Genomic DNA, 15,147 nt, shown 5'->3' on the forward strand with positions numbered 1-15,147 from the left:
AAGACACAATCCCTGTCCTATGAGACTTAGTCCAAAATAGGCTAAGATACAAAGAAAACTATTGTTGACACTAATAAATGGTAAGTGTATAAGAGAAGTGTGAGCAAAGTGCCATGGGATGTCCTAAAAGGTCATTCATTGCTGGCCATGGTCATCAGAGCAGGATTAGAGGGGGTAGCACTTGAACTGGGATTTTAAAAATGGGCAGTTATTCAAAACGTAAAGAAGAGGAGCAAGGATGTTGTAGACATAAAGAACACCATGAACTAAGGCATGGAGCACTGGGAAAGGGAAGAATATGGATAGTGAAGAGCAGGGAGGGGAGATAGGGATAGAGATGAATGAGTGAAAAGGCATTTGTTAAGTGCTTACTATGTGCCAGGAACCATGCTAACCCCTAGGGATACAAGAATCAGAAGCAGGGACAGTCCCTGCCCTCAAGGAGCTTACATTTCAATGGACAAGACACCATACACAAAGGAGAGTGGTAGCCAGGGCGGGCACTTTGATCTGAAAGTTATTGGGACGGTGAGTGGGTCCATAGAAGCAAAATGGCAGAGTTTGGTTTCAAAACTGGGAGGATGGTAGGGGAAAGTATGTGATGCATTTGGGAGTGTGTGTGTGTGTGTGTGTGTGTGTGTGTGTGTGTGTGTGTGTGTGTGTGTGTGTGTAGCTTTTCCTAAAACAGTGTTCTGAGAGAGGCACAGAGCCTTCGACTGAAAGTTTTTCTAGGGCAAGTATTAGATTGTGGGGTGCCATGATTGCCTAAGTTGAACTTTTTTAGTAGACAATTAGAAGTTATAGTCCACGTTCTTAATGAGTTTATAATCAGGTAGAAAAAAATTAAATGTGTACACAAATATCTATAACATATAGTAGAATAAAATAAGTTCAAAAGAGAATTACAAAATTCTATGAGAATTTTTTACATCTCATTTAGCCTCTCCCTTGGAAGAGGCTCAAAAAACTCAAGGCCACTAAAAACCTGTACACCACTAGTCTTTTCAACAGCAACAACAATAACATTTTGAGAATTTATTATTTCATTGGTATAGATGCTCCAAACAACAAACAGTTCATCACCTACTGGCCACCTCTTTGGTGATAAACATGAATGATAGCCTAGATTTATGTATGGCATTCGGTGGCTTACCAAACACTTCACCTAAGTTGTTTGCAGCCTAGATAGGGAAACTGAGGCTCACAGAGTTTAAGTGACTTGTCCAAGGTTGTTAGTGAATTTGGGATTTGAACGCAGTCTCTTGACTCCAAATAAGGTGTGTTTTTTTCATTATATCACAGCTGTCTCTCATCATCTGTGCCTTCTGTTGTGCATGCAGTTTATGGGGGAGGGCATCTCAAAATTAGACCCTCAGAACCACCTGTAGTTTCTTACCTCCCGGCTTGGTACAAGCACCAAGAAGATTGACCACATTGAGATGGTGGCCAATATGAATGAGAATCTTTAGCTCAGACATGAGGGCTCGATGTTCACTTTGCGTTGCCCCTTCTACAAACATAAAACAAAAAAGTTAAGTTGTAATGTATCAGAAGAGTCTAAAATGGCTACTCTCTTTACCTGAATGCTGGCAACAACCTCCCAGATGATTTTCTTTAAGTGGCACTACTAGCTACCCACCTTTCATTGCAGGAACCTTAGCCACCCATTTTGTCATCTGCTTTGAAGAATGGATAAAGCAAATGGTGGGAAACACCATAATATTGTTCTGTCCTTACCTTTTAGCATTTTGACAGCAACTGTTCTACATGTTGCTGTCTTGTCGATTCCAAAGGCATCAGCCTCCATTACTTGGCCAAAGGCACCACGACCAAGAGGTTTGCCTGGCATCAAAAGAAGATACAGGTTTGGATCAAATTACTCAAGGGATGGACTAAGGAAGTCAGGGGTAGAAAGTATCTGATCTCGTCTGGCCCATATCTGAGAAAGAAACCCCTTCACAACAGCTCTGACAATCTGGTCGTCTGCCTTCTGCTTAAAGAATTCCACGGATGGAAGAGTCACTACCTAATAAGGCAACTCATTCCACTTTGAACAATTCTGATCATTAGGAAGTTTTAGCTTATGTTAACCTCAAGTCTGAATCTCTGCTGCTTCAGAAAAAATCCAACCCCTCTTCCACATGATTACCTTTTAGATAATTGAATGCTAGCACTTTGGGAGCAGAGATTATTTCATTTTCAGTATTTGTATCCTCAGTGTTTAGCAGAGTGCCAGGCATATAGTAGGCACTTAGGAAATGCTTATTAATTGATTGATTGAAAGTGGTTAACAGGTCCTTGCTAAGTATTCTCTTCTTCAGCCTAATTACATTCAGTTCTTTAAATTGACTCTCATATAGCATGGTTTAATGAATGAAAGTCCTCCCAACATAACTAAATAAATGGTCACTTCATGCCAACTCTTGACATTTGTACCTTCACATCTTTCATTTGCATCTACTTCTGGCCGCTTACATAGCTACCACCTTGGTACACTCAGACTATTCTAATTGGTCTCCTTGTTTCAAGTTTCTCCCCGCTTGAGTCTATCCTTTACTTAGCTGTCAACATGATTTTCTTAAAATGCAGATCTGACTAGGTCATCCTTCCTACTTAATAAACTACAATGGCTCTCTATTACCTCCTGAATCAATTATAAAATCCTATGGTTGGCATTAAAGCCCTTCAAAACTTGGTCTTTTCCTGCGTTTACAACTTACTCCCTTCTATGCACCCTAAGATCCATCTTCACTGACCTTATTCCTCAAACTAATGACAATCCATCTACTGATGGCTGCCTCTCATATCTGGAAGACTCTATAGCTTCACCTCTGTCTCATAGCTTCCCTGCATTCTTTCAAGACTTAGCTTAAATCCTACCTTCTTAATGAATCCTTTCCTCACCCCCCACAAACCCTGTCCCCCAAATCTTTCTGTCTTTCCTCTGTCTTACCTCCCATCTACTCTATACTTATCTTGTATGTACCTGGTTATTTACATGTTGTCTCCTCCATTAGACTGTGAGTTCCTTGAGGGCAGGGACCATGCTTTTGCCTTTCTTTGTATACCCAGCACTTAATGTAATGACTGGACCATAGTAAACACTTAGTATATGCTTCTTGACTAACTATTAATCCCAAAGGGACAAATATCCCTAACCCAGATTTGTATATTCTCTGTCTTTTGAACAGACTTCCCTTGACACTATGTAGATGTATCTATCCAGCATCTTTGGAAGAGAATGTGACCTGGTAAATCTGATCTCCAATTAGGGTTATATGGAAACTCACCTAGCTTCAGCCTGTCTCTGGGGAATTCCCACTTGCTAGCATCGTAGGGAAGGCGCTCACAGTGCTCATCCAAGGGCAGCTCATCAGGATCCATGATGATGGACAAGTATCCAGTCTTTAGTTCCCCTCCATTGGCCTGGAAAACACAACCCTTTCCTGTCACATACACCACATTTTGTTGTGTGCATTGGGTTGAGGGGGAGGGTGTTGGTAGGAGTTGTGTGTGGCCACATTCCCGATGCTTCATTTCCCAGTAAAAATTCACTGAGATTGAAAGCCATCACAATGCACTCCTAGCACCATAGTGCCAGAGTGCCCTCCTGCTCCCACAGGGTTCATAATTAAGTGTTTGAGTCTTAATAACTGAAGACAGTTCAAGCACATTTCCCCTCTATTGGCCTCTATCAATTAAAACCCAGTGGCTAGGTCCTTAGAAAACTAGGCAAGAATGACATAGCATTGAAAGAAAAATGTCCCTGTTGATTCAACAACAATGGGAAGAAACAACACAAAGAACCCCAGTCAGTTTCCATTTGTCAGGGAAAACCAATGCTTATGGGACAGTAGGAAAATGGTTTTGTTACCCGCTTAATGGTCCGGAGGATGATGACAAGAAGCAGCCAAAAGAACATGGCAATCACGGCTGTGCCAACCAAAATAATGAGCTCCAGGTTTGTCTTTTCCTGAGCACCTGGGAAAAAACAATTGCATATGTCAGAAAGGGATGGAAAGCCATCGATATGAGCTACTACACATATCTAACTGAGTTACCTGAAGTGCTTAAATTTTAAAAGTTCAATGAGAGAAAACAAGTCATCCCTGGGAGATAGTTTACAAGATTGGCTAACTTTAACAAAGCCCACAAATGTAAATGGAAAAGATGGCAAAAGACATTGATTATTCAAGGAAACTGTCAGTAATAAGGAATCAAAAAATGAAGCCATACAGCGATTAGAGATAAATGTAAAATACTACAAAAGATTTAAATATAGAAAACATTGAAAAGCCCGACACTGAATTAAAGGGTAAAGGAAAAATAATAGGTAATAGAAACAAAAAGTCTTATCATTTTGTGAATAAGTCAGTTTTACTTTGTTAATCTATGTTTTGATTTTTTTGTGATGTGTAAAATTTTCAGAAAAGATCAACTCCTTTAGGAAACCAGGGCCTGGAGTAAATGAAAGGAGACACTGATGAGGAGAGTAGGAACCTGAATGAATAAATCAGAAACAACTGGGAACCCATTAACCATCCCTAAGAAGTAGGTATTCAGAACTCACACAATTTCAAAGATGGAAGAGACCCCAGAGGACATCTAGTCTAACCTATACCAAGCATATCTCCAAAAAGTGGTCTTAGACTTTGCCTGAGGAGAAAACTCCATCACCTCCTGAGGTCACCCATTCCATTTTGGAATAGCTCTAATTCTTAGGAAGTATTTCCTTATACTGAAGCTTCCAGAAAGAAAACAGAGGAGTAGATAAGAGAGGGTGGCACGTAGAATCTGGGTGCTGTTGGAGGGTGGTCTTCAAAGTGGGAGGGGGCACACCATGACCCCAAGGGGTGAATGATCAGCCAACTGGAGGGTCAGAAGATGTGGATCATATTGTAACCAACCTATGATAATTAATCATTGGTCTTTTTTCCAACACAACCATCCTACCCACTTCACCCATTATCACTGCCACCATCACTACTCTACTCTTCTCACTGCTGTCTTCCCCGGATCTTGGCCTCTTTCTTTCTCTTCTAGACATTGGCCAGTTAGGACAATTATACCCTGACCAGCACCCAGATACTTATGTAGAAAAAATCCCTTCTCCAACCTGTTCACATTCACACCGTGCTCCTCCCCCTTTTTTCCCCTCCCTCCATCACTTAGGGTGGGAGGTTGTTAAAGGTGAGGAAAGAGTGACCTTTTTGATTTTTAGGAGGAAAGTGAATCACACAGAATGAGCAGGCATTAATGGATTGTGATTTGCAGTGTAAATACATTCTTTTCCCCCAAACCCACCCCCTGTTCCAAGCTTTCTGATTTCTGTCGAGGGCAGCACCATTCTTCCAATTATCCAGACTCCAAGCCTAGAAATCATTCTGGATTCTTCATTCAAGCTACAGATCTCACCCAATTAATTGCCACATCTAACACTACAATGTTTCTCATATCTGTCTTCTTTTTATTCAGACACCACTCTAGTCCTGGTGCTCGTAACCTCTCCTATAGACAACTTCGATAGCCTCAGAATTGACCTCTCTGCCTTACCCCAGTGAGAGTGGAGACTCTCACTCCTGATCTCACCCTACTCCAATCCATCCTCCACAAAACTACAAAAGGGATTTTCTTAAAGGCTACTGGGAGGCACAATGGATAGAGGACTGGGCCTGGAGTCAGGAAAACCTGAGTTCAAATCTGGCTTCAGACACTTCTGAGCTGTGAGACCCAGGATAAGTAACTTAACCTCTATCTGTCTCATTTTCCTCAACTGTGAAATGGGGACAACAATAGCACCTACCTGCCAAGGTTATTGTGAGGATCAAATTAAATAATATTTGCAAAATGCTTAGCACTATGCCTCACACATAGTAGGAGCTAAAAAAATGCTTGTTTCCTTCCTTCCTTCCTTCCTTCCTTCTTTCGTTCCTTCCTCCCTCCCTCCCTTCCTTCCTTCCTTCTTTCCTTGCTAAAGCTCTGGTCTGACCACATCACGCCTCTATTTTATAAACTCCAGTAACTCCCTATTAACTTTAGGATAAAATATATCATCTTTATTTCATCAATTTTGAATTTCTATTTTTTCAGTGGAAGGTTTTCTTACATAATTAGTAGTATAGTAGTATATGTATACATATATAATTTATAAATAAGTTAATATATGTGTATTAAGGGTTCTTGCTCAAAAATATTTTACTGATGTGGATGCCCCACGTAGGCAATTTAGAGACCACTACTCTATAAGATGAAAAACCTTAAGGAGATGGAAAATTTAAGAGCTAGTTGAAACTTTTAATCTAAGAATAAATAGGAAAGAGGTGATAAGGAGGCAATTACTACTTTTATTATCAAGCTAAGTACAGACTAAAAACAAACTGGGGCACAAGTTATGAAAATGGCAAAGGGCAGAATGGAGGTAGCTGAAAGATAAACAAATAATAGTTAGCAAAATAAATGCTAATAGATAATGGCAACATGGCTAATGTACACTTTGGAGTATGGTTTATGTTAACTGAAATATTTTACTATCTATATGAGAAAGTGAAGTATCATTGGGAAACTAATGGATACCCTCATTTTTCATTTCAGGTTGATTTTTTTGGTCCAAGACTGAGGTTTCTTCAGGGTAGAGAATTTTCAGTGTGGAAACTCTCACTAATGAAGCAGTTCTGCTATTCATCCAAAAACTTCAGAACCAGAACCATGTTGTTAACCACACATTAAGACAAGTCCAACAAAATCAGTTAACAACTTATCCATCACTGCTCTGGTCTCCAGGCCATTGCAGAACAATTCTTCATAGATATATTAATATTTATGTAATATATTTATTTATTTAATAATAATTATTTGTTCTTTGGGTGGATTATGAAGAGATGCATTAGTGAGCTTCTTAATCTGAAATCCCAGATACTTGTCCTTCTTATCTGATACATATGCCAGAACTATTTAAAATTATGAACATGACAAAAATCCACAAACATTAATATTTCCATATACAAAGATCCCCCAAAAATTGTATATGAAATTGTGTACCTCTCTTACAGCTAGTTTTTTTTAAGCATATACTCAATATAACATTGTCATGCCAACACTGGTTCTTTTTGTCAGTGTCCCCTTTTGAACTTCCTTCTGCTTTCTGTGTATTTTTTTAGCTCTTTCATAAATCTTTTTTCTTTCTTTTCTTCTCTTTTTTTATGTCACTATCACTATTTTTCCTACTTTCTCCCATAACTCCCCCCACCCAAAATAAATAAAACACTCCCTTGTAAGATACAAAAAGTCAAGAAAAACAAATGTACATTTGGCTGTGTCTGAAAGTACGGGTTTCATTTGGCATCTCTGGTCTATCACCTCTATAATTCACTTTTAATAAGATTTAACCCAATGGAAATCATAAAAAGCCTTTTCTCTCTGAGCTGCATGGATATAAAGCATCATCTTTATGGATATCCTTATAAGATGGTGAACTTCTTTCTCCTCCCAAAGTAAATATACTTCTAGCATTAATACAACAAATGAAAGGAGATACCAGAATGGGAAGGGAAATCTTCAGTTGGTCCAGCTAACATTGTTTCCCCAATAACAATAGGAAGGCTTAGAGAACATCATAAGATAGTAGCTAATTCTAGAAGGAACAGAAGGAAAAACTCTTTAGTGTAGTAGCAACTTCCCACTGACCTTCTACCATGATAACAGTCTCAGCTTTTGCACATCCAAGGACATTACAGGCATGGCAGGTGTAGAGACCTCCATCTTCTTTCCTTACCCGACGAATAGTTAGGTTTTGGTTTCCATCTTTTAATACAATTCCTGGTGGGATGGGGTGAAATGGTAATTCTTATTTAGGTCAATGTTTGGTGCCTGATTTTTACCCTCTTCCCCCAAAGAACAAAAATATAAATTTTAATTCCTGTTTTTTAGGTTCAGATTTTGACTAGTGTCGATGAGCATTATAAAGAATGTGACTCCTAGTCCATGAAATAGGCCCGTCCAATACAAACTAGGATTGACATTTGCCTTTAAATGAATCATATAAGGAAAAAGAAATAAATCACAAAATGACAAGGTTTTTGATAACTTCACCTGGAAAAATTCAACAAGAAAAGTAGAGCAACAACTCACCCGAGTCCTCGACAAGTGTTTCATTATCTTTAAACCATGTAATCTGTGGAGGAGGAATTCCAGAGGCTGAGCAAGAAACTTCAATGGTTTCACCAATGTTTGTTGTCTGGTTCTCCAAGTTTCCTGTGATCATGGGTGCTACACGCCCTGTTAGTATAGAAAAAATTGTGCAGGCATATATATTTTAGTCATGTATATACATATATGTCATATACTTTTTTTTGCTTTCAGCTACTTGGTGATTCTTTGTGAATACTTAATTCAAAAAGCATTAATTAAACATCTACTATGTGTAAGGCTTTGCATCACCATCGTCATATGACAACTGTCCAGCTGAATGTTGAGTTTTCACTAAACAAAGCCTGCCTAATAATAAACTGTGTTATCAGGAACGTCTTGGAAACAGTATGGGATGGTAGAGTCCAAACAACATCCTCATCACACGTGTCCAATGTCACCCATGTGCACATCTCTAACTACACACCTGTCCTTAGGAAATTTCTCCTTTGAGTATTCTTGGAAATCTACAGTACTTTTTTTCCCTATAAAATGAAACCTGCCAAGGGGGTGGCACATATACACAGGGAAGACGTGTCAGCAGAGCTAGGGCTAAGTAAATTGGAAGCTGCCTAGGCCACAACACAAAAGGGGTAACAATTTAATATTACCACTTATAAATGCACATGCTTTAATGACATAAAAGCCCAGTCTTTGTGGCATACAGGTCCTCATTTTATGATCAATGAAGTTGTAGATGTCACAGTAAAATCTCAGAGTCTCCAGTGGAGAGCAACACATGAGAAGGCAGTTTCCAAATCTTGCCAGGCACACCCATGCCTCCTTTGGGGTTTCCATCTGCACTTAATGAAAAGACTCAAGTACTGGGGAAATGTCTGTGTGAGAAAAAATAGGAACCTGCTGGTCTGCTTAAGTGTACATCAAAATTCAAAAGACAAATTTGCTCAATAATAATCTTCCCAGGCAACTAGGTGGCTAAGTGGATAGAGCTGGGCCTGGAATCAGGAAGACCTGAGGTCAAATCCAACCTCAGATGCTTACTACCTGGGCATGTCACTTAACCTCTTTTTACCTTAATCCACTGGAGAAGGAAATGGCAAACCACTCCAGTATCTTTGCCAAGAAAACCTCATGGACATATAGATTTGGTTGCAAAGAGTCAGACACAACTGAACAACTACAACATCTTCTCAGTCTTTTTAACCAGAGGATTTTCCCATTGAAACACTTTGGTCCTCTGGTTACTGCAACCTTGTCTTGCCTAAGTGTGCAGAAGTATCTGGCCTAAAACAATGAAACATAAGGCAGTTTTGTTTTGGAGGCGACATCACTTCAAAGCTCAGAAAAATGAGGTCACCTTGGTCATGTACTATATTGGATATAATCAGTTGCATTAGCCTTTTTTGTCTAATTCTAAGAGAAATTAAGTCAGAAAAAGATGTCTGAGATCTTGGGAAGTTGTAATTCCTCCCTGTATATTCATAACTACAGAAAAGATAAGACTCTCCTCCACACCTCTAGCCCTTCAGTAGTCCTTTTTATCCAGACCAGGGGTGGCATTGGTTAAGTTTTGACTGGGTCCCTATAGGAAAGTCTCTTTTCCCCAAACATCTCTCCCAATAATGCCTGAAATTCTACCATTAGGGAGTCATTCTTTTGTGTTATGCTATCCCTCTCTGACAATTCTCTGGGGGAGGGGGAATGAAGATGGTTCCCTCACCCAAGGGTAACACCTTAAGACACTAACACCTTAATGTGAATGAGTTCCACAGAACTTGTTTGCTAGGAACAGAGGTTAGGGATGCATGAGAACAATGAGTATTTTGGTAAAGGGGGACACTGAAGAAAAAAAAAGGTGAGGGAGGAAGGAGATGAAGTTATAAAGGCAAACTTCACCTACTTCACAATACTGTGTGTGGCCAGTTCTGACTCAGGCCATGATACCCTAGTACATGGTCTCTAATCCCCTGCAAGGGAAGTATACTAATTCCTTAGTATACCCAGAATGGTCATTCCATTCCCTCCAAACCACTTTGGGCCACGTTCCCAAGGAAATCCCAACGGCTCTTGCAGGTCACAAACAGAGCAGCGTCATTCTTCCCATGCCCTAGGAAGCAATTCCCCTCTTCTAGTCTAAGTCAACACTGACAATTATTAATGTTATATGAGCCTCCTACCCCAGGATGGAGGAAGAGATCTTCCTGTCTTATCTTTAATATATCACTGGTATTAGCTAATATCACCAAGCCGGAAGATGGCACATATGGAGTGAGACAAGACCCTTGAAAACCCCATCAGATAAATGTGCAATGATCTAATTTGGGGAGCTTCAAGATGGTAAGAAATGGGTCCAGATGGTAGGATCTAGGCATTTAGCAAAGCACTGCATGTGATTAGGCCCTCAGCATTCCGAGCAGAATGTTGCTGCCAAAAGCTGCATCCATACCTTGCACAGTAAGATGTCTGACCACACAATGTCTTTTCTTAGTCTTCTTGTCCTGAGCCAAGCAGACATAGTCCCCCTGGTCTTGCAATGATATATTCCGCAGCTCTAGGGTCACAATGTCACTTGTGCTGTTGGAGACAATTGTGGCATTCATTTTCAGAAGGGCATCCAAGCTCTTGCAGACAGGCATGGGTAGCTCTCCTAGGTGGTCCTGAGAAGCCCTTGGGCTGATTTTGTACCATGTAAGGTTCTCAAATGTGGATTTTTCTGCAGTGCACCACAAAGACACATTTTCTTGCTCGGTGGGCTGATTTCCAGGTTGAAAATTAATTTCAAGACCCCCTGAAATTAAAAAGCCATCATTAGATTATGTCATCATTCAGCTTATTTTGGCAAGGGAATCAACCCCCCTGCTACCTCGTTGTGACATGGAGGTGATCTGGGGTTCTGAAAGGTTCTTCCATGGAGCACAAGTGGTAGCAGGTTCTACAAGATGGAAAGGACCAGTGATAAGCTCTGTGTTGGCATCTGAAGATCAGCCTGGTTAAATTCAGAGCATTCGGCCACAAAGTGTAAACCACAGCAGCTCACAAAGACCACGCTATGAGGTGTGATCTACACCAGTGGGCAGAGTGGTCACAATGATGAAATCAGAGATCCTTGAAATATGGAAGACAAATGGGATGATTCAACTCCCATATCCCTAAGTGGTGTGGGGCCAAAATTACCCAGTTTTGATTAACCAGAGAGTCACCAAATCTCTACTTTTGCTATGAAATACAAACCTTTCGGAAACAGATTCCTAAAAATTTGTTCATCACATCACAATAAGATGGATGTAACCCTAATATCTCCATCAATGAACATGCATGAATTCTACATTTGCTATTTATAGACTGAGTTGAATAGTTTACTTTCTAGGTGACAGTAAGATAAGCCTCATCTTCTCTGAAAAAATGACTAAGTCTTCCTGCAATGGTGCATCTATGATTGAGAAGTGATCCAAAGGGTAACACAACTTAGCATCTCCTTTCAGATGGATGGAGATCCCTCTTCCCCCTCCAACACACACACACACACACACACACACACACACACACGTGCTATATGCTTACTTGTCACATGGAAGGGGATAATCCTCTCACTGTGTCCTACTTTGTTGACAGCTTCACATTTGTACAGGGATGACACGTTTGCTGCTTGAATCACAATGGTGCTTACAGTCTGTGGGAGAACCAAACAATTTCATATCCTGTGTTTGCCAAAGGCTATAGGTGGCACAGTGGGTAGACTGCTGGGCCTGGAGTCAGGAAGACTAATCTTCCTGAGTTCAAATCTGGCCTCAAACATTTACTAGCTGTGTGATTTTGGGCAAGTCACAGTGGAACTGTTTGCCTCAGTTTTCTCATTTGTAAAATGAACTGGAGAAGAAAATGGTAAACCACTCTAATATCTTTGCCAAGAAAACCCCATATGGGGTCATGAAGAGTCAGAATTGACTGAAATATGTGTATATTCAGACTAAAAGGGAGATTTATGCACATCTATAAATTCATTTTTAGCATGCTCTTCAGTACTGTGACTGCTACACAATCTGTCCAAATATATATATATACATATATATATATACACACACACACACACATATATATATATACACACACACACACATATATATATATATATATATGCTGGGAATTACAGAGGATCCCAATTTATGCTAGATTAGATCATGATAAAAATACATTCAAAGGATCTATTATTTCATTCAAGTAGGGAACTCCCAATATTAGAACTCTGTTCTCCAATGGAGATTGCAACCTGTCTATAACTTAATATGTAAGTCCTAGAGAGTGGACTAAAACACATAGCAACTAAATGACTTGCCCATGGTCACACAGTTATTAAATGTTAAGGGTAGTATTTGAATGTATTTTCTAGATTACAAGCCTAGTACACTATCAACTATCCCATACTATCTCTATCCCTACTATATAAAAAAATTGTAGAAATGTAAACATATAAATATAAATGCTTTAAAATAAGACCATGCTTAAAATGGAAATTAATCTTCCAACATATCTGATTATTAATCTCCAAAATTCCTACACATCACTACTGCAACATTCATCTAGTAGAATGTAAAATCCTCGAGGTCAGCAACAAGTTTTTGTTTTTGTCTTTGAATTTCCAGTGTCTAGCAGAATGCCTTGCACACGTGTTCAATAAATGCGTGTGAATTGAGTTCAATGAAAAAAGATATCGTAGGGCAGCTAAGTGGCACAGTGGATAGAGCACTGGCCCTGAAGTCAGGAGGGCCTGAGTTCAAATATGGTCTCAGACCAGATACTTGACACTTACTAACTGTGTGACCCTGGGCTAGTCACTTAACCCCAATTGCCTAAAAAAAAAACCCCAACATATTGTAAAGTTACAGATATTCAAATGCAAGCATTTTCAACTTACTTTGTTTTTTTCATCAATCACAACAAATTGATTCTTTGTTATTTCAATGGGATTTCCCCCATTTAGGTCTTCCATGTTTTTCCACTCCTTGCAGGTGTAGGGGTTTGTCACTAAGCCAGCTTGCCTGTGAGAGACAAAATTTAGATCGGGCCATGATCAATGGACAGGAAAAAGAACCACGGTTTGGTTGGCATGTTCCTAGAAGCATTTTAAATGGATCTCATCATATTCCAAGACCTTTGTGCCAAATAGAAATCAGACTTCTAGAAGTGGAGGAAAGTGTTCTAGCAATTTGGTTCATCCATTCAGGATACTGGAGGGAAGCGGCTATTTTGGGAACAAACCTTCATTCATAAATTGGAGAGACTGGACAATTCAAGTTAATTTAGTTCAAAGGAAGGCAGGGAGACTGAAAACCACCGGGCTCTTTATAGGAATTTCTTGAGGACAGTGGCCTTTGTGTAGGAAATGATCAAGCAGCTGAGGAAGAAGCTAGTGGTAGTCATTTCAAAAACAACAACAGGAAGTGGAAGACTTAGGGTGGTGGTAGAGGTTGTTGGGTTGTGTTTTTTTTTTCCTAAGGATGTCTGGCCTTGTGTTGGAGCCTGATAAGCAAGGCTTCAGGCACTGAGGGCTGGAGCTCTTTCCATCATTCCCTAACATCAATCAGCACACTTCCTCTTGGAGATGGGCTTTCTCACAGATAAGAAGAAGCATCATATTCAGCAGCTTATTGGTGCATGGAGAAACACAGAGATTAACATTGAGCATAAATAGAAAATATCCTGTGTTTGGTGAAGAGGTAAGAGTCTCCGGCCACTATGCAATTAGAATGCCCTGAAAAGAGAGATGGCTATGTTTTAACTTTCCCAGAGAGGCAGAGGTCCAGCTGACCCTAAAGTGGACTACAGAAAACAAAGGCAATTAATAAAGTTAGGAAAGGTGGAGGGAACCTAGGCTCAGTGACTAAGCAAAACAGATCTCAGTGCAAACTTGTCAGCTGCTGGGAGGGGGACAATTTTAGCCTAGGAAACCACCAAGCCGAAGGACAATCAAGTGGTTGGGTTTTACTTACCCGGGGTTATAAGTGCATGCTTCTTCTAACTGCCAAAACCAATGGATATCAAGTGGTGGAGGAACAGCATACACGGTGCATGTCAGGGTTTGCATTGAGCCATAGTGGTAGGAATCCATGGGGGCAATGAGAGACTTCTCACCAATTTGGGGTGGAACTAGAGAGGAGGAGAACTCACATTATAGGCAGCTCATCAGCCCTTAGGAAAGCAAGAAAGAGGTTTTGAGCAGCTAAGTATTACTTCACTTTTTTGAAAAGGTGGTTGATTTTACCTTTGTAAAGGACTGTTAAGGGGTTCCCAAACTTGTCTTTTCGAGTTGCCATATTTTCCAGAAACACAACTCAAAAAGACAAGTTCAGGGGACCCCTTAACAGTCCTTAATACCCTTCACATACATACATACATCTTTCCATGTGTGTGTGCATGTGTCTCAAGTGTCAGTGTTATTTTAAGCTTTAATCATTTCAGAAGTATAAATGTTATAAACTTACATACTTACTTGGTTTTGTGAATTTCAACTAATAAATTTTTTATGTTAATTTTTAGTTTAAGTTGAACTCAAGTAGAAATGGAGACCACTAAACCATACATAAATATCCCTGTGGCCACATATTGACTTAGAAAACCGCATATTACCTATAGTCTCTGTATTTTTATTTATTCTGTTAAATATTTCCCAATTATATTTTAGTCTAGTTTGGGCTACACTTAGGAGTGTTGAAGCCTGCATCTGACACATCTGACCTCGAGTAACTTATAGTACAAGATGGGGGTTATTTTGAATTTGAATGAGAAACCCAACAATATTTTAAAATTTAAACAAATGGCCATTCAAGTGTTGTTTTTTTGTAAATGTGTAGCCCTTATATTTCTGAGGTTATTAAAACTCAAAGCTGCACTAAAACTTTTGGGACACTGAACAAATAAGGAAACTGAGAATCAATGAATGAATTGATCTGCCTGAATTCATATATATGTATGCTATACACATACATATGTGTAGGCATGCATGTG

At 39.7% G+C, this 15,147-nt stretch overlaps 1 protein-coding gene across 2 annotated transcripts in view; it reads right to left on the reverse strand.

Annotated features, from left to right (window-relative positions):
- KDR (kinase insert domain receptor) overlaps positions 1-15,147 on the reverse strand; it is a 50,655-nt gene that overhangs the window by 20,358 nt on the left and 15,150 nt on the right. For both annotated transcript variants that reach the window (XM_027836310.1, XM_027836308.1), the window contains exons 10-19: positions 14,133-14,289; positions 13,058-13,181; positions 11,707-11,815; positions 10,592-10,933; positions 8,128-8,274; positions 7,684-7,815; positions 3,875-3,981; positions 3,291-3,426; positions 1,738-1,842; positions 1,397-1,510 (exon numbers count right to left, since the gene is read on the reverse strand). In XM_027836310.1, coding sequence (XP_027692111.1) covers positions 1,397-1,510; positions 1,738-1,842; positions 3,291-3,426; positions 3,875-3,981; positions 7,684-7,815; positions 8,128-8,274; positions 10,592-10,933; positions 11,707-11,815; positions 13,058-13,181; positions 14,133-14,289 — 1,473 coding nt within the window. The remainder of the gene's footprint in view (positions 1-1,396; positions 1,511-1,737; positions 1,843-3,290; positions 3,427-3,874; positions 3,982-7,683; positions 7,816-8,127; positions 8,275-10,591; positions 10,934-11,706; positions 11,816-13,057; positions 13,182-14,132; positions 14,290-15,147) is intronic.

The sequence above is a fragment of the Vombatus ursinus genome, unplaced genomic scaffold (genome assembly GCF_900497805.2).
Source record: "Vombatus ursinus unplaced genomic scaffold, bare-nosed wombat genome assembly UNPS02014818.1, whole genome shotgun sequence".
Lineage (NCBI taxonomy): Eukaryota > Metazoa > Chordata > Mammalia > Diprotodontia > Vombatidae > Vombatus > Vombatus ursinus.